Genomic DNA, 24544 nt, shown 5'->3' with positions numbered 1-24544 from the left:
GGTCCAGGACATGAAAATATGTGAGAACCACCATTGGTTTAAATAAAAATGTTACAAAGTCCAAATAAGCAACTACACTTTAGAAACAAGCCAAAAAAAACGCGACCCGGAACTACCAATATTTACAAGCAACTTTACAGAAAAAGAAGCCCAAAGTCACTAATAATAAGCAGACATGGCAACACTAATCGTCACTTCCGCAGAAAGAGACAGTTTGCAGATTTAGGGCGGATACGGATACTGTTCGTGAGCTAGTATGTTTTTTCGCGTCTCGAGCCATGTGTCACTCTACAGTAGGCGGGCTTTAGACCGGATCTGAGTACTGAGCAGTAAATAGACACCAAGCTTTTATAAGAAAAGCCTGGTGAAGCGAGGTGACCTCTGGCTGAATAACTTTTACGTTTGTTAATAATGAAACTCTTGTTTTAGACTAAAACAATTGTTCATTATAAACAAACTTAAAAGTAATTCAGCCAGAGGTCACCTCGTGTCACCAGGCTTTTCTTAAAACTTTTAGCTAGTGTATAATATATTTAACCATGTGTTAAAATGTATAAACGTTGCAATGCAATAGCTCCCAAAGACATCGTCTAAAAGAAAAAGACTAGTCCATCTCCCACGCACTGACTGTACAAAAACGTGTATTTTTGTTTATGCACACTTTATTTTTGTATGTTACACATAAATAATCAATCAATCAATATTCAAAATCAAGCGCATTTAACAGGTTGTAGGGGTGGATGGAATGCATGTATGCTATACTAGTATATTTGTAAATTGTATGAAATGTGATTTAGAGATCCCTTCAATTGCCTTTTGAACACACATCACCAGATACAGTACATAAAGCTGTGTTATCCTTGTAGCCTAATGTGTGACTGTACCTCGTGCTCTTTGCATTTCTGTCTAATAAAGTATTCAATAAATCAACACCACCAGCCAAGTTGAAACCTTGACCACAGAGGCAGTGCGGGGTGCAGGTTTGCCAGGCAACAAGTGGAATTCAGTACAATAATAACATTAAACAACAATGAGGAATCAACATTATAATGCAGAGTAGGACTAGGCAATATATCAATATAATATCAATGTCGTGTTAGGAGACTAGATATCTGGGATTTTGGACATCGCAATATTGTGATAAGGCATAAGCATTTTTTTTTTCCTGGCTTTAAAAGGCTGCATTACAGTAATGTAATTTTCTGAATACCTGACCGTTATATCTGTTCTATTATTTTCCTTTAACCAGTGCCATTTAGTTATTATAGGGGCATTACTGATTGTTATTTATCAAAAAATATCACTGTATACATTCTGTGAAAGCACCAGTAGCTGTCATCGCCACAATATGTGGTCAAAAGTATTGTGATATTTGATTTTGTCCAGCCCTACAGAGCAAGAAAAGTCCTGTCACAATTATTACATAATCGCCCAATCGCAATTATTTGAGATAATCAATCTCATCAATTGTCGTCAATTGTTGTGCATAATTGTGAGAATCATTTCCATTCATAATCTGTATGAAATCATTTACATTTACAAGCTCACATGCTGCAATGCGTTGTCGTGAGCTTGTAGATCAGCTATTTTCACTATTTTGTAACATGCACGGCCTGTTTTAACCATACTACATTATTTTGATAATTGGTGCAGGTCATTATCAGTAATTTATTTGTAAAATTTCAGTTATCAATTAATTATTAAGTCAAACTATTTTTTTATGTTCATTTCCAAAAACACAATTAAATCGTTAATCCCAATTATTTGTATGACAATTAATCGTCAACTAAAATGTTGATGTTCAAGATCATGACAGCCCTAGTGATTCCCTAGTGATCAGGACCAGGTCTCACTCTGGAGTTGACCCGTCTGCTCCATTGTGGTCAGCATCTGGTCTGCCTCTTCCAAGGACAGACCTCCTCCTTGCTTAAATACCTCTTGCAGTGCTTCACGCACACTGGCCGGCATCTCTTTGGCACGGCCTGCTATGTAAAAACAGCCACCCCTATTTGCAATCAAGTCCCACAAGAGTTCAGCCTGCTCTTTGACACGGTGCTGCACATAGATCTTGTCCTCCTGGTCTCGCGAGAAGGCAGTGAAGCAGGTCAGATGTCCAGCCATGGTCATGTCCTGCCAGTCTGAGTGGAAGAAATAGTCCTTGAACTCAGAGCGAGCGCCAAAGAACAACACATTAGAAGTTTTGCCCTGAGCTACTCTCTCTTGCAAGGCTGATCTAAAGGGTGCCACTCCTGTTCCAGGCCCAACCATGATCACAGGCGTCTCCTGTTTGCTTGGGAACCTTAAACTTCCCTTCTTAACCCACAAAGGCACATATACTTCCCCATGTGCGGGGTCCAGCGAAGCTAACCACGTGGAGCAGAGGCCTTTGCGAGGTTTATGCATCTTGGTTTTGTAGCGTACCACAGCTACTAAGATCTGGATCCGGTTGGGGTGTGCCAGGAGGGAGGAGGCGATGGAGAAGGAGCGTGGCTGGATCTCAGGGAACAGATCCAGGATGTAGTCTACCTTCAGTTCTGCAGCAGTGTGAGGGAAGTCTGCCAACACTTCTAGGGCATTGCGTCGCGGCCGTGTGCAGTAGTCATGCAGGTCATCTTGGCCCTGGGCAGAGCTGAACTCAACCAGCTTCTCCTTTTCCAGGTCGTTGGTGGCAAAAGTGGACAGCAGCTCAAAGTAGGAGCGGCGTGGCACAGCAGCAATGTCCAAGAAATTTTTCACCAGGTGGTCAACTGTGCAGGGCTGGGGCAACCTAGCTGGAACTGTAGTGTTACTGTCTGTTGCCGTTAGAGTAAACTGGGCATTTGGATCTAATCGTAGCAACTGACAAAATGTATGTACATCTTCTTGTGTGTTATATGGATGCATCATCACCACATCACCAGCAGAAAACTCGATGTTGGAGCCAGTAATGTCAAACTCAATGTGCCGCACATCTTGGAAATGGGAGGAATCTGTTACTCTCGGATTGGACACCAATTTAGCTGGGAAGGGGTGGATTTGTGAAGGCACCATTTGTCGCTTTGGAGACATGTGATCTGGATTTTCTTTTACATCATCTACGAAGTGGAAAATGTACCTTGGAGGGAGTGGTTCATCTTCTCTGAACGGAATCACGTGTCCAAGTGATGGGTACAGAACTAACACTCTCTCCCAAAATGATCTGAGCCATGGGTCAACCACAGCATCTAGTCCCAGGTCATGCTGATCATCTGCCAGTCCAGCTGGCTGCAGCATGCCGGCACCCAACTGCACAAGGCGCTTATGAAGCTTCTTAGCTACAAAATTGAACTTCGGATAGGAAGAGTCTCCTAGGCCCAGTACTGCACATTCTAGCTGACACAGAGAGCCAGCAGGCAAAGATTTCCTGAAGAGGAACCTCCAGAAATTATTCATATTGTCAGGAGGGTCTCCTTGACCAGTGGTGGCGCACACAAAAACAACCAGAGGCTCGGAGATTAGATTAGCTACATTGTAGCTATCCAGCGGTGAAATTTGGACGTGCAGCCGCTTCCTCTGTGCCTGTCTCCCAATGCGATGTGCAGTGTCCTCGGCTGTACCCGTCTGGCTCCCGTAGAGAACTAGCAGCGTTGGGATTGACATTCTGACTTTCTTCAATGTCTTCTCCGATCCTTCGTTTTGGTTAGTTCCTTAGTTGATTTCAATGCCAATAATATTGCGGATCACAGACTTATATCACGATATTCAACCATGGGGATAATGCTGCGGCTGAGGGGTCCTACATCGAGTGAATTGACGTCCACTTTTTCATGCGTCATCGGTTACGTAACAACCAACTAGCCAATCCCAGCCCGTCCGTCCGTCGCCTGAAAACCCCAGTACTTGTTTCTATTTACTGCTCCTTGCTACGACCCGCTCTAGAAACCTCCTACTGTGTCCGGTAATTCGCACGAGCACATACATGAACATAAGGTTTCCGTATCCGCTCAACACCAGGACCGGATCAGCAACCTGCAGAGTGAATTGATCCCTGACTGATCCCAGTTTAGAAGATAATTTATCAACAGTCTTACAATTCCGCAGTTCTACTTTTAACAAACCGCATACATTACAAAACTAAAAAATAGTGAATCCATTTCAAATCAAATTTACTCGTAAATTTCCCGGTGTAGGAAATGTTTAACTTTAAACGTCACAGCAAGGCAAATATTAGCTCCAATAATACGACCAATAATAATAATATCTACAAGCTCACAACGTGTCGTATGTATCCGTGACGTGTTGTTTTTGTTTCGGTGACACGTCGTAGACGACGCATATCATGCTTTATACAGTACTTATTTGTAACTCTATGATATTATAACGTATTCCATTGGGGTGCTTTGTGCAATTCATCGAAACATTAATGACAGACAAATCACTACTATGCAAAACATCATATAAACAGTTTGAAAACAAAAATAAAAAGATGTACAGTAAACAGTTCAGGTGGGGGGGGCTAGGCTTTGACTTTTACAGGGGCCAGTTTCGAACCGCTTTCCTTTTCGAGGCAGCTTTTTCTAAGACTGGTTTTGAAGGAGAGTAGGGATTCACACTCCTATACAACTGTAGGTAGGGCGTTCCACATTATTGTGGCATAGCAGGAGAACGAATTTAACCCCTTAAGAGCCAAATCTGGGTTGGACGTGATTAGTGGACCTCCCTCTGGTGTTGTGATTGTGGACTTAATTGACGTTTGTGAAGTATTTTGACAGGTGTACATGGGTCTTTGTGGTGTAGTCGTGTATCTTGTAGACCAGGCCCATTGCAAGTTGCTGTACTCTGAGTCTGTCCTCTACCCTGGCCTGAGCCATCCGACCCTAGCAAAGTGAGCAGGGGTTAAATGAGTTGTAGATGTTGAGGCCAAGAAGTAGCCTTACCAGTTCGCCTTTGTGGTGTTATGGTACCATGAGGTGCATGCATAGTCGTTCACCTCCACCACCTGTTCTCTGCCCTCCTGATAGGATTGCATCCAGCTCACTGACAGCATCCATTTAAGGAGCAGTGCAGGTCAATTAATCATTACTGGAAAACTAACAAAACTGAGCTTGGGGTTTGGGAATTGACGAGGTTGTTTGTACTTTGTCTTGGTTTCTCAATAGTTTATTTTATCAGACATATGACCTTAAGTTCACTCACAAAAAACGGATGAAACAAGAAAAACCCATGATTCGTTGGTTAATATTGAAAGTTCTTTAGGCTTGCCAGTGTTGCCACATTTCAGATACAATGGTTCTCAATGGTTTTGTGTAGTCTACTAGTTGTACATCATCAGCATGTTCTTAAATTTTGCTCGGGGGATACATTGAATCTTGACCATCAGGTCAGAATTCGTGTCAGATCCTGTGTAGGCTATACAGTAGGTGAGACATGACCTTTCACACACTAACTGTCTCAATAGAAGAGCAGGGAGACAAAATACAACCACAACAATTGTATAAGTTATATTGTATTAATATACTCTACCGTACAGATTAAATTACATTTTATTAATTAAAAAACTGTTATGTACCTTTAAAAATCACCAATAAAGTAGGCTGTTCAGTCAATCAGAAAGTTAAAATGATGAAGCGGAATCCTGCAATGGCGACACAATTGGTGAAAACTGATTGATTGATTGATTGATTGATTGATTGATTGAATACTTTATTAGCAGTTTGCCAAAAAAAAGCACAGGAAAGTACAGTTCAATACAAGTTCTGCTAAGAGGATTTTAAACCCAAGAAAGTCTATGGCTTGTTTCCATTGGGGTCCTTTGTATTCAATTCATCTAAACATTAATGACAGACAAATATACACTACTATGCAAAACATCATATAAACAGTTTGAAAACAAAAACAAAAAACAAAAAAGAATATGTACGGAAACAGTTCGGGGGGAGGGGGGGGGGGAACTGTTTACCATATGAGTATTAGTTTACTCATAGTTAATAAGTTACAAAGCGGTAGGCCTTTTATTTACTCTCACTCGCACTGCCTCTTGATAATACATCTTTGTCTTTTGTGGAATCATCCCATTTTCAACATGGCCTTCTCCATTGACTGGTGTTGGTTTACTGCACTGTTATTATGTCTTCAGTTTATGGGTGAGCTGATTTGCACTACATTATGCAGTAAACTTAGCTAAAGATTATTTAGTATATTGTATTTATTACAGGTAGACCGTGTTAAACTCTTGATTAGGCCTATGTCAGTATTTGACAGCAGCTTGTCTTGTTTTGATTGTGTTTTTTGTTTAGAATAATTCATATTTTCCAAGACGTATCATGATCATACTTGAAAGGAAAATGTAGTTTACATTATAATACTGGTATAGTTTTTATTTGCGAACAATATCACAGTTTGAATATTTACTCCTTGCTAGTTTTACAAAAGCCTTTGAAGCTTGATAAGCATTTTGTCATCTTGCGCTACCAATTTCTATACAATACATTTTGTTAAAAGTCAGGTCATGGAAAATAACTGAGTACTCTACGCAATTTGAGGTAATTCTTTTACTTGAGTTTTTTAATTTGTTTGATATTTTGTTTATTTTTTATGACACCACCACACCTCAGAGGCAAATGTTGTTATTTTTACTCGATTAAAATTATTTTGTCAGCTTTAGTTATTAGTTAGCCTACTTTGCTGATTTAGATTATTAATACAAAACACGCAGAAACTGATACATCATTATGTATTAGTCTATCCAGCTGCGTATAATCAGTCTCACTTTTACCAGCTGCAACATAAGGTGATGAACACATCAATGCATTACTAATTACAATCCACTTCTGAAATGGGCCTTTTGAGTAGGCTTACTTTCAAGATTGGCACTGTAACTATATTTTGATAGCAATACTTATGTACTGTTACACATGTACAATTTGAATGCAGGTCTTTTGACTTGTAACAGATTAGGCTATTCTACATTCTGGTATTGCCTTTACTCAAGTATTATACATACTGTAGCTTGATATAAATCCTAAAACGAATAGGCATACTCTTCTAGGCAGAGGGCAAATTCCTTTGCAAGAATCTTTTGGTGATAATAAAAAAGTTTACGGGAATATCTAGATTAAGAGGGATGTTATTATTACTATCATTATTATTATTATTATTATTACTACCACTACTAGCCTACTACTACTACTACTACTACTACTACTACTACTACTACTACTACTATGCTTCACCCAATTCAATTCAATTCAAAGGGCTTTATTGGCATGAGAAAACATACGTTTACATTGCCAAAGCAGAAAGCATAATACAACAATACAGCAATACAATCAAAACAAAAATATGTACATTTGAAAGTCAGAATCTTCAATAGATCAATTTCTATGTACCAAGATCACTGGGTGCAGTTATAGTGCCGGAATATACCCAATGATTAGTCTTTAGGGTGTTGTGTTCCGTTTGATATCCTTTTCCTATCACAGCAACTCACGAATCTTGCTGCTGTGTTTGCACATTGTTGTACTTCGCCCAGCAGATATGGGAGTTTTTTGTCATTGGTCATGTTTTCAAAATCTCTGTGTGTGGTTGTAATCTGTGGGAAGTATGTGTCTCTGATGTCTTGGTACAATGGACAGACGGTTAGGAAGTGTAGCTCGGTTTCCACTTCATTTTGTGTGCAGTGGGTGCATAGTCTGTCTTCTCTCGGGATACAGGTCTGCCTGTGACGACCTTTCTCGATCGCAAGACTGTGCTCACTGAGTCTGTACCTAGTTAAGATTTTTCTTTGTTTTGGGTCAGTCACGGTGCTCAGGTATTCTGCCACTGCGTATTCTCTGTTTAGGGCCAGATAGCATTCTAGTTTACTCTGCTTCACCCATAGATGGCGGCAGTGACTAGCTATTTCAAATAATTTCTGAACATGAGTATCCAATTTGAATTACAGATTGAAAAACAACTATAGCCTATTGAAACAGCTGAAACTCCTATAGCCTATACATTTATCAGCAGGTTGTGTTATTGAATATTCTGTAGAATATCTGCTTGTGATATTGGACTTTACATTTTCAATTTAGGCTATCTATGACAGGGTAAGAATACATAATTATTAAGAGCCTGTTCAGTTGGCCATAATCACCCTAAGTTTACAAAAACAATGTCTCTTCAACAATGGGTAGCCTACCAGCGTGATTTGGCCTAGAGCAGGTGGTCCTCAGAGTTAGCCTACTACAGGGGGGCCGCCACATTCTTGTGGGATTTTTGTTGTTGTTGTTGTTGTTAATATAAATCCAACATATTATTACAAAGATAATGGCAAAGCAAAGATAATATGTTAAACTATTAACTTCCAAGCTAGTCTCAAATCCCTCAACAGTGAAAAAGACATCGATGAGACAATCTGCTATGGTGAGCTTATTTGAAAGCCTCTTATCAAGTTGCATGGAAGCCTATAGGTGACTGGTTGGCCTCAGTCATATTCTGAAGAATAATGACTGAATATAATAAATAGCATAAAATGAGGTGTGCTGCCTGGTCCTATCATGTAGTGGGGAATACATTGTATTCCTGATGGAGGATTAAGATGCCAGACATCCCACAGGCCAAGCTGACTGACAAATTCATCCATAAGCAGGCCTAAAACAGCTGAATTGTCAGACGGTGGTAAAGTTAATAGTCGTCTTGCAAGTTTACAGGAGAAATGGACACTTTTACGAAGAGGTAGCATAGGCTATGAAAGAACTGGGCACTTTTACGAAGTGGGCCCTGTGCAAATATGGATATGGCCCCAAAACGGGCCCCATTCTCTCGAGTGCACTGCTTAGTTCTCCAGTTATCCTAGGCTTTAGTCAATTACAGTTTACTAAAAATCCAAATAGCATATAAGTATAAGGTCTCAACACCTCATACTGCAGAGCTTGTAGACCGGCTATTTTTGCTGTTCATCATACAAGGAAGTATAGGGCTTAAGTGGTTAAAAGGAAAGAGAGAAACAGGCGTCGTGGTTGTGTGGATATCTCTGCTGTCGGGGAGAAACCAGCTAACTCCAAAATGTTCATTTCTCAGGAAATGAAGAAAACTTTATATTTTTAAAACAAAGCAACACTGCCCCATCAAAGTTGGTGTTGTGACTTTATATATTGTCAGATATTTGCATGTGTCATTATATTATCACCACTTTACCCAAATCCAGCTCAAGTGGAGTTAGGAGGTTTTGTCCATCATTGATAAGAATAGGTGACAATGGATCTCCAAGCTCAAAATGCATCACAACGTGTGAATTAATTCCCTGATGCTTCATGACACTGCTTATAGGCCTACAATAATAAGCAGGACTTTAAATATTACAATAACTTATGCAAAGAGGGGTTCACATAGTTTCAGTAGAACTAGCGAGAGAAATGCAATATGAACTCATGTCACATTGCTCTCCTCAGAAAACACTAGATTTTAGAAATAGCATTAATTGTTTTCATAACATAAGCGTCAGTGCTAAGTTTGATAAACAGGTACACTGTAGACACAATGAGTTAGGAGGTTTCGTCAGAAGCGCTTTTTAATACTTTGGTTCAATATTTTTTGTTAACCAACACACAGACTCAGGGTGTTCAATAGCGTTGATTTATGAAAAAAAAGGGGAAAGCACAAAAACGTAGTCAGCTGGTTTCTGCCCAACAGCGACGATATGCTAATGGTCAATGCCCGTGTGCAAGTTCAGATCAATTGCTCAAGCCACTGAGGAGAATCGTGCGTAACAGACAGGTTTTGATGACAGAGGTTTCCTTGATGACAGAAGTTTCCTTAATTATAGTAGGATAGTAAGATAATAATATAATAATGTGGGACTGTGGGATTAAAATACGGAATTCATTAACTGTTCAAATGTTATGAAATTGTGAAATTTGCATGTAAATGTTGTAATTGTTATGTAATTATTAACTTACTGACCGTTAACTGATTGTGTATTTTATGTTGTTTTATATTTCGTTCGTTTCGTCTTAATTATTGTCTCCGCCAGGCCGAAAGGCATGGCGAGAGAGTATGTTTTACACCCTGTCTGTCCGTCCGTGTGTCCGTGTGTCCGTGTGTCCGTCCGTCATTCTGTCATTTTGTGTACAGCTAATCTCTGGCACCGTTGGCTTGATCGCAGAGAAACTGTGCACACACACTCCCTGGATGCCAGAGCAGAACCTCTGCCCCAAATTTTTCACATGGGCCTGTTATAGCACCACCAGGAGGCCGCTTTTTGCAAAACACATTTTTGGACAGTACTCCTACAGATTTTGGCCAAAAATCCCCCAAATCGGTACACAGTATCTCTATAGTCATTAAAAGAAACGGCTAATTTCAGATTTTTCATATTCCATCCTGATTGGCCAAAATTGGCTTTCAAAGTTTGCAGGAGTACTCCGTGTCGAACAAAATGCCTCAAATCATGAACACAGCATGCAATTTCCGTGAAATTTTGCTCACACATTCCCATTAGGCCGAGGAAGAAATGCCATTTGAAAATGTTCAAATCAGCCTCATGGTGGCGCTGTAACAGGCCGATTCGTGTTTTTACTTATAACTGCACCGATCAGTGTAAAACTTTGTATGCACACTCTCTAGAGGCCAAGGAAAAACCTTTGCCCTGCATTTTTCACATTTGCCTTTTATAGCGCCACCAGGAGGCAGACTTATGTAAAACAATTTTTTTGGTATTAAGCCTTCAGATTTGATCCAAATTTCACGCAAATAGGTACACATGATCTCTATAGTCATGTGATCAAGACGGATCTGTTTGATTTTTCATATTCCATCCTGATTGGCTAACATTGACATGTAATGTTTGCAGGAGTGGCCCGTTTTGAACAAAATGCCGCAAATCATGAACGCAGCGTCCGATTGTGGTGAAACTTTGAATGCACATTTGCACTACGTTGAGGAACAAATGCCACCCTTTTAACATTGGCATGTTATAGCGCCACCAGCAGGTCAAAATTAGCAAAACACATTTTTAGAACAAAATGCCTCAAATCATGCATGCAGTGTCCGATTGCCGTGCACAGCCTAGGAATAAATGGCACCCTTTTCACATTGGCCTATTATAGCGCCACCAGGAGGCCATAATAACCTACCTGACCTGGCGGAGACTTGTGCTCCGAGGAGCACTTTTTCTAGTTTGTATTGCCTTGTTTGTGTTGTGCATTTTCTATTCTATGGTAAACTTTGAATGAGATAAGACAAACCATTATTGATCTGAATTAAAACAGCAACAACAGTAAGAATTAAACATAATCATCTCAATGAATTTGTTTTCAAGGTGGCGGAGCAGACCGGAACTGCACTGAAGAAAATGTTCAGATTGAAGGAGGTCATTACACCCTGACCAATGGACTGAAAAGTAACAGCAAGTTGGACTATCAATGCCCCCCAAATTACTATGCATACCCTGCTTTGTCTCGCCTATGTCAGCCCACTGGTACCTGGCTACCGAAGCCGAGATCCCGTCCTCGTCAGACATGTAGATGTAAGTGTCGATTGAGGCCACGTCTTTCTAGAAATGAGGATTTTACCATTTATTCTATTGGATCTACAATTATTAACAACTATTGAAGATATCTTGCCAATATTTGGAGTTACATCATGGCAAGGCAACTACACAACCAAACCTCTACAAAAGTTTTATTGTGATTTTGTTTATTTTTCAGTGGTCGAATGTCCTGACCCAACTGTTCTGGAGCAAGGCAGTGTCTACCCTCCTGAGGAGAAGTTCTATGTGAGTAATGAGACAACATATGAATGCTGGTCTGGGTACACACTCCGTGGCTCAGCTTCTCGAGTTTGCAAATCGAACGGCAAGTGGAGTGGAAAAACTCCTATATGCGGCCGTGATAGTAAGTCCTAAACAGCCTGTGAATACTTAGTGAATACAAATATACTAACATAGTTACCAATACAAGTTGACAAAGAAATATGTCCCTCAAATATGTTTAATATTTTGTATATTTTCAAGTATATACTATGTCATACAGTGTCTGTCTCTTTCTTTCTATATCTCCTTCCCTCTCTCTGTATCTGTGTTTATAACAATTATTTTATCATAATAATACAAATTAGTTGTGTGATATGATTTTACCTGGCAAGTCAGCATTGACTTTTAATCATCCTTCCTACTGCTGTTTTTTTCATTTATTTACTTATTTATTTATTTTGAAGCAAGGTTATAACCATTAAAGAGTCAAATATTTAAGATAAATTTAAAACAAAAACTAAAAGTGGAAATTGAAGTGTGACGGAATGTGAGCTTGTAGATCAGCTATTTTATGGAAAAGAGAATTCATTTGTTACATTGTTGCACGTGTAGCTGGAACCTTCTCTTTATTATGTAGCCTGGAAAATTGCTTATTATTGCTTAATATTGGTTATTTGTATGTAGAATTATAGTAATTATAATAATTATTATTATTATAATTATTATTATGCGTTATGAAGAAGCAGCAGATAAATAGAAAGCCACAACAACAATAGATTATAACAGATGTACAGTGAAAATATGCTGTATTTCTCCACAGCGGACAGTACGTGTGCTGATCCTGGTGTCCCAGCTGGATCCGTGAAGGTTGGGCACATATATGACATTGATGACAAGGTGACATACAGCTGCAATAACAACTTAATTCTAGTGGGCTCGAGTGAACGAGTGTGTCAAGAAAATGGCCAATGGACTGGGCTGGAACCTGCTTGTTATTGTAAGTCTGTAAGATATCATATATCCAGTGGTGGAAAGTAACTAAGTACACGTACTCAAGTACTGTACTTAAGTACAATTTTGAGGTATTTTTACTTTACTGGAGTATTTCCAATTTTCAGTTCAGTACTTCTACTCCACTACATCTCAGAGGCAAATATTGTACTTTTACTCCACTACAATTATTTGAAAACTTAAGTTACTAGTTACTTTTCAGATATACATTTTTATATTATAAAACATACATTAACCACTTTAGCCTTATTTTATACATAGGCTATTTGAAAATAGCCGATCTACAAGCCCACAACGCGTCGCATCGCGACGCGTTGTGAGCTTGTAGATCTGCTATTTTCAAATATTTTAGTACTTTTACTTTTGGTACTTTAAGTACATTTTGATGCCAATACTTTTGTACTTTTACTCAAGTCCATTTTTTATTCTGGACTTTTGCTTGTAACAGAGTATTTCTATATTGCAGTATTGATACTTTTACTTAAGTAAAGAATTTGAGTACTTTTTCCACCACTGCATATATCTAGTTAAAGGGGAAGTCCCCTGTTCAACCTATACAGCACTTGATGTTTACAGCTTTACAGCTAGATTATCTTCCAAATAGGACAAATATACACATATCTGCAAATTATAGAGGTTAAGACGTTAAGAAGATCTTATTGACATCTGACCATGGTCAGTGATTACTACATGCAATCATTCAAATTGAGTTGCCATACAAGAGGTGAAAAGCACTTCATGTCAAAATTGCTGTCGCAGTATCAATCCGGTTAAAATACTCAATCCAATAGAGTATTAAAACCTAACATAACGGAACCGAACATAACTCTTATTAAATCTGTAAAAAAAAAAAAAGAATCATGGCTAGACCTATACTGTATGTGAACTTTGCTCCTGTTACAGACAAACATACATATGATACTGCACAGGAAGTCTCTGAAGCTTTTGGTACTTCAATCAAAGAAAGCCTCACAGAACTGGAACCTGGTAAGTGTTTAGAACCATTTTCCCTGCAACATAAATGTCATAACATGTCAATCACTCTTGTCCTCGTGTGTGTCTACTGTATGTTCGTAGCAGCCAGAGCTCCTAGATGTATGATTGGATTTGGATGAAACATCGCACATACTCAGTTGACCAGGGCCCCGGAATTTCTTTTACATTTTTTTATGCCTTTATTGATAGGACAGTAGGCTGACAGGAAATGGGGAGAGAGGGAGTGACATGCAAAGCCGTCGGGATTAGGACTCGAACCCCCGAAACACTGTTAGGCTACACTGAGCCTAGGTGCCTGGACCGCTACGCCAGCAATCCAGGCCGGGCCTCGGAATTTCTAATATTTCATTTTATATATACTGTACTAGTCCATAACCAGGCATGCTTGCCCCAACTACGTGCATAGCTTAAATTAAACAGCGTTTAATGGTCAATGGGACTGGGTCCAACCATTCCGAGGTCGCCGGATTTGATCAGGTCCGACTATTGTTGTACAGAGCGTTCTTGTATTCAGTTCGCCAACCCACTGAGGAGAAAAATAAAATGCATCAGAGTTGACACATCTTTTCTCAAATTTGGGGAAAAAACTAACAAACAAAAAGAAAACTCTTCATCACTTTCCTGGGAAGACCAGCTTCCTCAGTCCCAGCATGTCAGGGGTCAGTGCCCATGTAAAATTTTAACAACCCACTAAAGATGAAAATGTATTGGAAAGGATGAGAATGGACAGAGTTTTAATTGAGTACACAGATTTTTTTTAATAATCAGGGGCAGGGACAAAGCCCATCACATCACAACACGCTGTGAGCTTGTAGATATGCTATTTTCACTATATTTGAAATAGGGCGTAAGCTTTTTTCTTCTTCAGATGTATAATTAAACAATACCTCTTTTGATGACAGGGAAAAAGTCAGTGCATAAAAATGCCAAATAAATTATATGTCTGTGTTTTTCAGAGAACACGCAAGAGGGGAGAAAGATCAGGATACCAAAAAATGGGACACTCAACATCTACATCGCCATGGACGTTTCAGCAAGCATAAAAAAAAAAGAGTTTGAACAAGCAAAAGCGGCAGTTACCAAACTTATTACCAAGGTGAATGTAAGAAACGTGGAAGGAACACGTTATTCCGAACAAAAAGGCTGACCAGGGGGAGGCAACATAGTTCAGTCAGACAACCCTTGGATTGGATTAGAATATATATTTATTGAGCAAGCTTGAGCATGGATATAGAAAGCATGAGGAAGCATAGTTTGGCGTCAGGTCTCTGAATCCTATTCATTCCCTGTAAGAATAACATTTTAATAAATGTTACATGCCAAATAGCATTTACAGGGAATGAATTAACCCCCATGGGGATCTAGAAACAGAGCCTACAGGTGGATGCCGGGGAGGCGGGTGGGATGACCTTCATGGTTAGCAGCATACGCAGCAAGCGAAGGCAGCAGATACGGCAGGATCTCAGCAGCAGCGTCGGCACGTCAGCGCTGCGGAACAGCGCAACCAGAATGAACAGGTAGGCAGAGCAGTACTTATAACCCACCGACCAGGAGAAGAGTGCATGTGACTAGTCACCTGATCGGATGGCACAATCCCTTGAGTTGCCTGGCCTGAACTAGCTCCGTAAACTGGGCCTCATTCAACTACATTTTTATCCCGCGATTTTGTAACCCTTATTTTTCACCCGGTGCCAATTTTCGAAGTGATCCTGGGCGCTACACTCCCCTCACCAGCCTAGGGAGGCCAGGGCCGAGCTCATGCCTCCTTCAATGCATGAGAGCCAACTGACCTTCTTGTCACCTGACAGGGGAGAGTTTCCCTGGTTGGACGTAGCGCGTGGAAGCAACACGTTATTCCAACCAGTTCCCTTCCCCTCCATCAGGCGCCCCGGCTGTCACGGGGGAGGCGGTATAGCGACCAGGATTACTACTATGTTTTTGTGAGGGTATTAACTACCCTGAGAGACACGGGGAGAACATGCAAACTCCACACAGAGTAGGCCCTTTCACCAACCCCACCTAGTAGTGATAAGCGGGCCGACCCGTAACCCGCGGGTCGACCCGTGGCGTGGGTGGTCGAGTCAGGACTTCAGAGGCAATTATGCGGGCTGCGGGTGAGCGGGTCAGCCGCTCTCACACGCCAAAAAAAAAAGAAAAAATCACATGCTCTTGTTTTGTCTTTATTCCTAATAAGAATAGGAATAATAACAATACAACAGTTTGAATACACTTGGGGTGTATACTTGAAGATTATTTTCTAACCTTCATGATTTTACAGAATTATAGGTGCGGGTCGCAGGGCGGGTTGAGCCATAGATTTATATATGGGTTCGCGGGGCAGGTTGAGGCGGGTTGGGTTCCGTGGCGGGGCGGGGCTGGTCATGAAAAAAAAACCCGACCCGCACATCACTACCACCTAGGGTATGGGCGTTGATGACGCGGAGGAGAAGACACGCCCCCAGCCCCCACAGCAGGAATCGAACCCAGGACCTTCTAGCTGTTAGGCGACAGCACTACCGACTGCGCCACCGTGCCCCTGATATAGTCAACTTTTTTTCTGAAAAACAACAAACATGAATCTTTATCACTGTCTCCACTCCATCTTTATCACAAACATGTATTTCCCAACATATTCACAGATTTGTATACAGTATACAGTCAGTCTTGAATGTATTGGGATTGATCATTTGTTTTAAAGTTGTTGATCTTTGCTAAATACTATGTCACACACCAACCACCAGCTGGCAGGGGTCTATTCACGTTCCTTGGATACATTTATGGTTAAGGGCCCTATTCCAGGTTCAAGTTGCTAAAGCCACTAATATCGGATTTAGGACTAGGCAAGGGGCGTTCCCCCGCAAAAGTTGCTATTCTGGGACACCTCCCTTACCCGCTAAACACCTGCGCTACCCGTTATATTATGCATAGGTGTGGTTTGGTTTATCATCGTTGCAATGATAAAACCAATCACTGTGCCAGATGCCATTACCTTTAAGAGAAGACTGCGCCAGCCATTATCCCCAATCCAATATATGCTCTCCTATCTCCCTGTCTGCAGTGTTGCCTGGTCTGATTATTATAAGCCACATTGGGCTTGTTTTTCTGAAGTTGCTTGTAAATAATGATAGAATGGTTGTGAGCTTGTAGATCGTCTATTTTCAAATATAAATATGCACATGGACGACATACTGTATATAGGTTTGAAGTGCTCATGTGGCCTATAGTCGCTTCGTTTGGGCTTGTTTTCATAAACCTGGTTGCTTATTTCTTGCAAATTCTGGCAACCACTCTGCAGCCGCACTGTGGAGATTTAACATGGAACACACACACCGATGTTTGGCTTCTAAGCTCTGGACTTTGATTGCCTTTCAATAAAACCACATTTGATAGACATAAGTATCACCTACATGTTACTGATTAGAGAGAATTTTATATTTTTGTAATCAGTTAATTATTTCCTGCGTAATCGATGAATAAAACTGACGTGTGTAAATTGGAGCATTGCATTGCGCGATGCACAAATTGTCTTCTTTAAATAGACTATAATCTTATATAAACACATTTGACACAAGGAATTGACACCTTCCCTTCTGCTGATTATAGTAAAATTAGAATCACAGAAATGTGTTGACAATATTAGCCTAGTAGAGAGAGGTGCGCACTGTGCGCCCTGGCCGTCTCCACGAATCCATTGCAGTCTGTGCGCTCTTGCGGGTGGTTTTAGAATCCGCTGTGCGCTTTCCCAAAGCCACACCTGTGTGTGGGCAGAATAGCAATTTTGGGGATATAGCAACAACACGCCCACAGGCACGCCTCCACCCGCAAATAACGGTGTCTGCATAATGGGGAACGGGTATAGCAGGTGCAGAATAACGTTTAGGGACAGCGCCAACTCCCTTATCCGTATTTAACGGGTAATGGGTAGAAAATCGTGGGTAGGTTTACGGGTACGGGTATAGCGTGCCACAGAATAAAGCCCTATATGTCACACGAGACGTTTAAACATACATAGCCCTATTGACTTTCATTTTGATGATTTTGCAAAAGACTTTGGGATAATTACAGATGTTAATTCACATGTTCTGATGCATTCAATGTTGTCTAGCACAGATCTACAGTATTCTGTTTAACAAACAAATTATCTTTCATGTCTATGCAGGTTTCCTCTTTTTCCGTCACTCCCAATTATGAAATCCTCTTCTTCTCCTCTAACATTAAAGAGGTTGTCAACATAAATGATTTTTTTGGTGCGAACAAGCCAACACTTGACGTTGTCCGGGATGAAGTAGCTAAATTTCAAATAGAAGAAGGTGAGTAAAGAACACATTTAACCAAATGGTTCAGAATGTTATTTTTTCACAAATGGCTGTTTCAAATGTTATAATACAACTTTGTCCTACATCTACCCCTTAAATTGTGTGTGTGTGTGTGTGTGTGTGTGTGTGTGTGTATGTGTGTGTGTGTGTGTGTGTGTGTGTGTGTGTGTGTGCGTGCGTGTGTGTGCGTGTGTGCGTGTGTGCGTGTGTGTGTGTGTCACACATTTGTGTCTCAGGGTTAGATGATCTTGGGACAGACCTGAATGCGGCATTTACAACGATCAGGGAAAGGATGGCATGGATAAAGCAGAACACTAAAGAAGGCTTTTTAGAGCATCGTCATGTCATCCTCCTCTTTTCTGATGGTAACTTGAGACTTTCTGACTTGTATATATACTATATTTAATTATCCACCCCTTCTGATAAACATGGGTAATTACAATAACAAGCTCTTATTGAGAGACAGCTCTCCCTGTCCTCTTTGGTAATTTTCTTTTTGCATGGATACAGATGGTTTTAACAGCCATTTAGCCAAAATGCAGTTAGAAGTGATTTTGCACTGGAAAATCAATCATGCAGTTGAAAGCATGGGTATGGGAGGGGGTGAGGAGTGCCAAGGTGCCAAGCTCAGAGAGGGGAGCCCAGGTCCAACCACACCAGGGGCCTCTTTTCCGTGTGATTAATATGCCCGAATATATTCTTTCAAACTGTTGTTTGTGTCCTGAGTACATCCACACAGAACGCAAGTTATGCGGTGATAAAGTGCCGCAATTGTTATTGAGAACAAGGTCGAAGCTGTATGCATGAGGCATCAACTACAGTACAGTGATTTTCGGATTGTTTATTTTATTTGCCATGCCCCGGTGTGTAAAGACCTTTGAGCTTAGTTGGAGCAACTGTTTGACAACATCCTTGGGGGGGGGGGAAACAAGGATGACCATGGTTAGCGCTTTGCCTAAATAAAACCTTTATATCACACAAGCAACAGTTGTTTGTCCATGGCAGCATACACCGATTCACAAAAATGTACTACCAGGGGTGTAGTGCTATTTGTTTACAATCCTTATTATTCAGCAAATCTGTTATTTTGCATCATCGTGACAACTTGGTTTCTGTTCCTCGCAGGTGGATATAATGTGGGAGGTTCACCTAAAGCCACTGTGGCTTCAATAAAAGACATGATCTACCACAACAAAGCTGGTCAACTTGACGAGGAAAATAGAAAAGAATATCTTGGTGAGGTTCAATGTTTTGTTTTGTTTTTCATTTTATGCTTAACGTTAAAGAAGTAAAATCCTATATTAAAATTGCCTAATGGGTGGGCTGGTTGGTCGGTGGACCACCGCGGCCCTTGGCCCTTGGCCCCAGGGAATCCTGTCAAATGCAAATATAGCCCCCGTTAAATGCACATATATGGGTCAGTGACATAAACCAAAAGTATATTACTGTATATGGAGATTTGATTTTCAACATGCACTGATGTAAGACACAACAGAGACCGGGTCAAATGCATATAGGATATGTATATTTTCAATATGCACCGATGTCAGACACAACAGAAACCATGTATTATTAGATGTGTCTTTTTTGATTCCCAAACAAATTATGATGAACAACACCGATTCACGCATGTGTCCCCTGGGTGCCTCTGATACTTCCATATATGGGCATATCGGTCGGATCGGTGGTGTGACGTAGATTGTGTAACCCTGATGTCCCTATTTTGGGCAAGTTTTCACAATTTGTCAAATATTTTCTTTTTCTTTTTAGAAATTCAGAAATAGCAAAAAATACGCATTGTGATGCAACATGTGAGCTTGTAAATCACATATTTTCATAATTTGTCGTACGAGAAGTACAAAACAAATCAAATCCTAGACATATACATATATACCGTATACTGTCTGTCTGTCTGTCTGTCTGTCGGTCTGTCTCTCTGTCTCTCTCTCTCTCTCTGTCTCTCTGTCCTGATGAACATGGAGACTCTACTCTGTGGATCACACATGGACAGTCGCACAGTCGCACAGTCGCACAGTCGCACACGCACACTCACGCGCACGCGCACACGCACACACACACACATAAAAGTGGAAGAACATTTGAGTTCAGAAAGTCTTATGGCCTGGAAAGAGTCTGCTGGATGTAGACCCGATGCTCCGGCACCGTTTGGCAGATGAACAGAGTGGGGTGACAAGGATCTTTAATGATCCTCTGGGGCTTCACTAGAGGTACTAGACTAGGCTGGTAGATCAGACCACATTAGGTGGACCACCTAATGTGTTGTACTGTTTTAACCACATCCTGTAAACTTTAGGTTGTGTTTCCACAACATGAATGCAAGGCTTTACAGTGTAAAGCCTTGCATTCATGTTGTGTTTAATTTAGGCAACTATCTTGTTTCTTGCAGACATTTATGTTTTCGCCATTGGAGAGCCAGTATTTGATGAAGACCTCATGCCTCTAACAGCACCTGAGGGGAGCATTGAACCACATTACTTCAGACTAGTGAATGTCGGCAACTTAGACAAAACCTTTGACGACATCGTTGGTGAGTGTTCTGCTATACTAACTAACTAACTAACTAACTAAGTATCTATCTATCTATCTATCTATCTATCTATCTATCTATCTATCTATCTATCTATCTATCTATATATCTATCTATCTATCTACGCATGCACGCACACACGCAATAATGTATACTTTATACTGCATATTGCATCTCCAATAAACTTCATACATTTAACGTGATTCGTGTTAATCAACTTTTCTCAAGTTAAACCTGATGTCCTTCTTGTGTTTGATTTATTTATTTCTCATGCAGATGAAACAGAGGTTGAAGGTTTATGTGGTCTTTACCTTGACAAAGGTGGTGAACATGGGGACAATCAATGGGCAGCGTACAAGTATCCATGGAATGCGGAAATTACTATTGGGGTAGTTTACACTTTTACATTTTATAGTTTTTTGTTATATTTGTATTGTCGTACATAAGTTGCAGTTAGAGTTGTTCCGATACAGATATCAGTATCGGAAAAACTTTCCGATACAGCCTAAAATACTGGTATCGGTATCGGCGAGTATGACATTACGATACCACATAATGTATCACATTATGATATATCATTTACAGTGATAAATTATTTTGTATTTTGAATGCTTCAGTTGATGCTGTACTTCTCAAAAAAAAAAAAATTCAAGGACCCCCATAACTCTGAGAGTGTACAAATGGAACCAAATGGACCCTATGGTCCATTTGGTTCCATTTGTACACTCTCAGATAATATAAGATATATAAGAGACAGGCTACACAGTATATTTATTGTATGCACAGTGTATGTTAAATTGACATATCCTGTATGTTCTATTTAGACACGGAAGTGCCTTAGTTCTCTGGTGAGCAGCAGATTTGTCTTGACTGCTGCACACTGCATCAAATTTGAGGATAAAGCTGAAGATATCAAAGTTTACCTCAGTGATGAACAGGGTAATATGTAACATGTTTTCACTTTCCTTTACGCTTAATCTCTACATTCATACTGTGGATTGTATTTTATATTCATTTGTTTAGCTCACTGCTGGTGGCTAATTGATTTCTTTGCCAGGATTAGCGTAACCTAAACATTTCTGTTAGCTGTAACATGCACATTCTTTCTTGATCTTGTCCCCTCACAGCTAGATTTGTAAAGAAAATCTACCCTCATCCAGACTACGATATTAAAAAAAGAGTGAATCAAGGAGTGTTAGAATTCTATGACTATGATGTGGCTCTCCTTCAACTGACAAAAAAAGTCATTTTTTCCTCTCAAGTCAGGTAAGCATTTGCAACAGTTATGACATTTATTTATTTGAATTACCAGCAAATTAAGATGTCAGTATATAGATTATATATATATATATAGAGAGAGATTTTATATATAAATATATATAAATATAGATTATATATATATATATGCACATACATTACATGGTACTTTCATGTTTCAATGTTAACGGGTGCGAAATGTGACAAAACGTGAGATAGTTTTTCCTACAAGAGAGTGATTATCAGGCCTCAAAGCAGTGTTGATTTTGTCGACTAAAACTATGATGAATAATGTTCGTCGACTACCTTTTTTCACTGACGAAAACTAAATGAAAACTAAGCCACGATTGTAGATCGGCTATTTTCAGCATGCAACCAAGTGTAAAATCAGCCATTACGACGCCATCAAAGCACCGCCAAAATACATTTTAATCAACTGTAGATTTAGTCGACTATAAAATATGGACATACCCGATACCAGCCCAAATGGGTATATACCAGGACGGAGGTGAAGGGGAGATAGAGAGGGAGGAGGGAGAGAGTGAGAGAGAGCCTATTTCACCCATGCAGTAATCCAGCCAAGGCTGGGTACCCGAACCAGAACACGCTGGTCAGGGCAATATCCCAGCTGAACAACCAATGGGACATTACATATTATATTATAGTTTCCTAATGTTTGTATCAGCCTCTCTATGTCATGATCATTCCCAGGCCCATTTGCATACCTTGCACTCAGACAACCAGTGATGCTCTGAAGCTGGTTGGTGTTTCCACCTGCAGGCAACAAGGTGACGTACAGTACATGTCACCCACCAAGACATCACAACACCATAATGTCACAATAACTTTATCGTTCATCAAGCACAAAGAGGCTGAGCTTCACAACAATTGTAGATAAATCAGAGAAGAAACTCAGAATAACAACTAAATTACATTAAACAACAACTCTTATAATTAACAAATTTTTTATCTCCAATTGTAGTTTTACTTTTGATAGCATAATACAAGTAAAACTACAATATTACAATTATCTATACCTTGCCTGATGTGACGCCAGTGACCCAATGTCCACCCAGGGCCATCGATCAATACACTTTATCTGATCTGATATCAAATAATTTGCATGCTATCCCATCTAGTGAACACTATATGCATTCTCTTAATACAGAGGAGCGATTGTTGAACAAAGAACTTGAAAGACTTGCCTTCCTGACCGTCAAGGGTGGTCTAAAGGAAAAAGATGTTTATGCCAAGCTTGGTGATAATGTGAGTTTTTGTGCCTACACTTTGCACATTATAGTACACAGTAAAATACCAGTGGACTCGTTAGGGTGCATTTTGTTCCATTTGTCTTCATAGTTAAATTAACACTTGAGGATTTCACTGTGTACGCTTTCATATAGCCTCACATGCCTTATAAATACTGTATATTGTACTCATACATGAGCATATGTGCACATGTGCTCATACGCTAACTGTACCTTTGTTGTTGTCCTGTTCTCCAATGCAGAGAGTTGATTGCATTCAAAATGCAGAGCATGCTTATGGAGTAACTGCAGAGGATGTCACCCTTGCTGTGACTGATAACTTCATCTGCACTGGTGGCAAGACCCCTTATGTAGATGACATAGCATGCCCAGGTTTGATCCATTATTATACTCATTTCCAGACCACGTGCAAATGTGACAGCATATTGTGTGTATCGTTCACTTACCTATACCGTAGTTCAAGATTCTTAAAATGTATTATTTCTGAATCAAGAAAACAGAAAATGTATGTATGTGTATGTATCTGATGTATCTATGAATCTGTTGCCACAGGGGACTCTGGTGGTGCTGTGTTCAAGGAGTATGAGCGCCGCATAATACAGGTGAGCAACTGTTCATGTATATTAGAGTCATATCAGAAAATGGTGGGGTAGCGGGGGCAACGTGGGTTTTGGACCATATACATGTATCAGTTTAAGTTTTTCTTTAAAAGTTTAACCACATTAATTAACTCTGACGTCAACATTTTGGGCATATAGTGAAAATAGATGATCTACAAGCTCACGTGAGCTTGCAGGTCAGTTATGTTCACTATTTATCCTACGATAAAGTATATAGGACTTAAGTGAAACAACTTTTAAATAATCTGTTTTGGACCATACAGTGACAGTCAGTGTAAAATCTGGCAAACATCTGAGAAACATCCCACTTTTATCTGAAATTATATCTGTGCACTGCTGGTCTCCCTATTGGGGAAAATCTAGTGTTGAACTCATGATAAAGTTTGCACAGGTTGCAGCGGTCAGCTGGGGAGTACACGACATGTGTACAACTGGACTACCGAAGTCAAACAAAACCTCCAGAGATTTCCACATCAATCTTTTCAGAGTTGTCACTTTTCTCAAAGGAATACTTGCTGACGAGGACCAGTTTGAGTATGCACCAATCAAGTTTTTAGATAACTAAATGTATTGACTGTTATGTGTGTCGCTTGTTGTGTTTATTTGGTTTTCTGTATTTGATTGGTTCACATCTTTCAAGGTCTTTCAGCATTTGGCTATGCTATAGGCATGCTAGTCTGATACACAATTGTTTTCACCATCAGCAAACAAGTCTTTGTACTTGGTTATTACTGTAGTTGTTAATCATTGACAATGATGTAAACAATAAAGAAATATGAATTAAACTCACAAGCCATGTTTTTTTCTTTTCTTTTTTTAAGGGAGGCTGGCAAGTTTAT

At 40.0% G+C, this 24544-nt stretch overlaps 2 protein-coding genes across 2 annotated transcripts; one reads left to right on the top strand and one right to left on the bottom strand.

Moving 5' to 3' along the window:
* Positions 1–709: 709 nt before the first annotated feature.
* ndor1 (NADPH dependent diflavin oxidoreductase 1) lies at positions 710–3749 on the bottom strand. Its single transcript, XM_080435704.1, has one exon. The coding sequence runs from the start codon at positions 3616–3618 to the stop codon at positions 1837–1839; it is 1782 nt and encodes a 593-aa protein (XP_080291830.1). The 5' UTR covers positions 3619–3749; the 3' UTR covers positions 710–1836.
* A 4375-nt stretch (positions 3750–8124) lies between these two features.
* LOC308090872 (complement factor B-like) lies at positions 8125–24270 on the top strand (the record flags this gene model as incomplete). Its single annotated transcript, XM_080436145.1, has 18 exons — positions 8125–8128; positions 11258–11338; positions 11646–11831; positions 12510–12686; positions 13604–13687; positions 14653–14792; positions 17856–18006; positions 18249–18377; positions 19138–19248; positions 20420–20560; positions 20837–20949; positions 21385–21499; positions 21688–21826; positions 22529–22615; positions 22894–23083; positions 23328–23457; positions 23638–23687; positions 24097–24270. The coding sequence occupies 18 exons, from the start codon at positions 8125–8127 to the stop codon at positions 24268–24270; spliced, it is 2202 nt and encodes a 733-aa protein (XP_080292271.1).
* Positions 24271–24544: the final 274 nt, after the last annotated feature.

This window comes from Gymnoscopelus braueri (assembly GCF_963280865.1).
Source record: "Gymnoscopelus braueri genome assembly, chromosome: 8".
Taxonomy (NCBI): domain Eukaryota; kingdom Metazoa; phylum Chordata; class Actinopteri; order Myctophiformes; family Myctophidae; genus Gymnoscopelus; species Gymnoscopelus braueri.
Note: the sequence above shows the minus strand (reverse complement) of the source record. Positions and strands in the feature narration are given on the sequence as shown.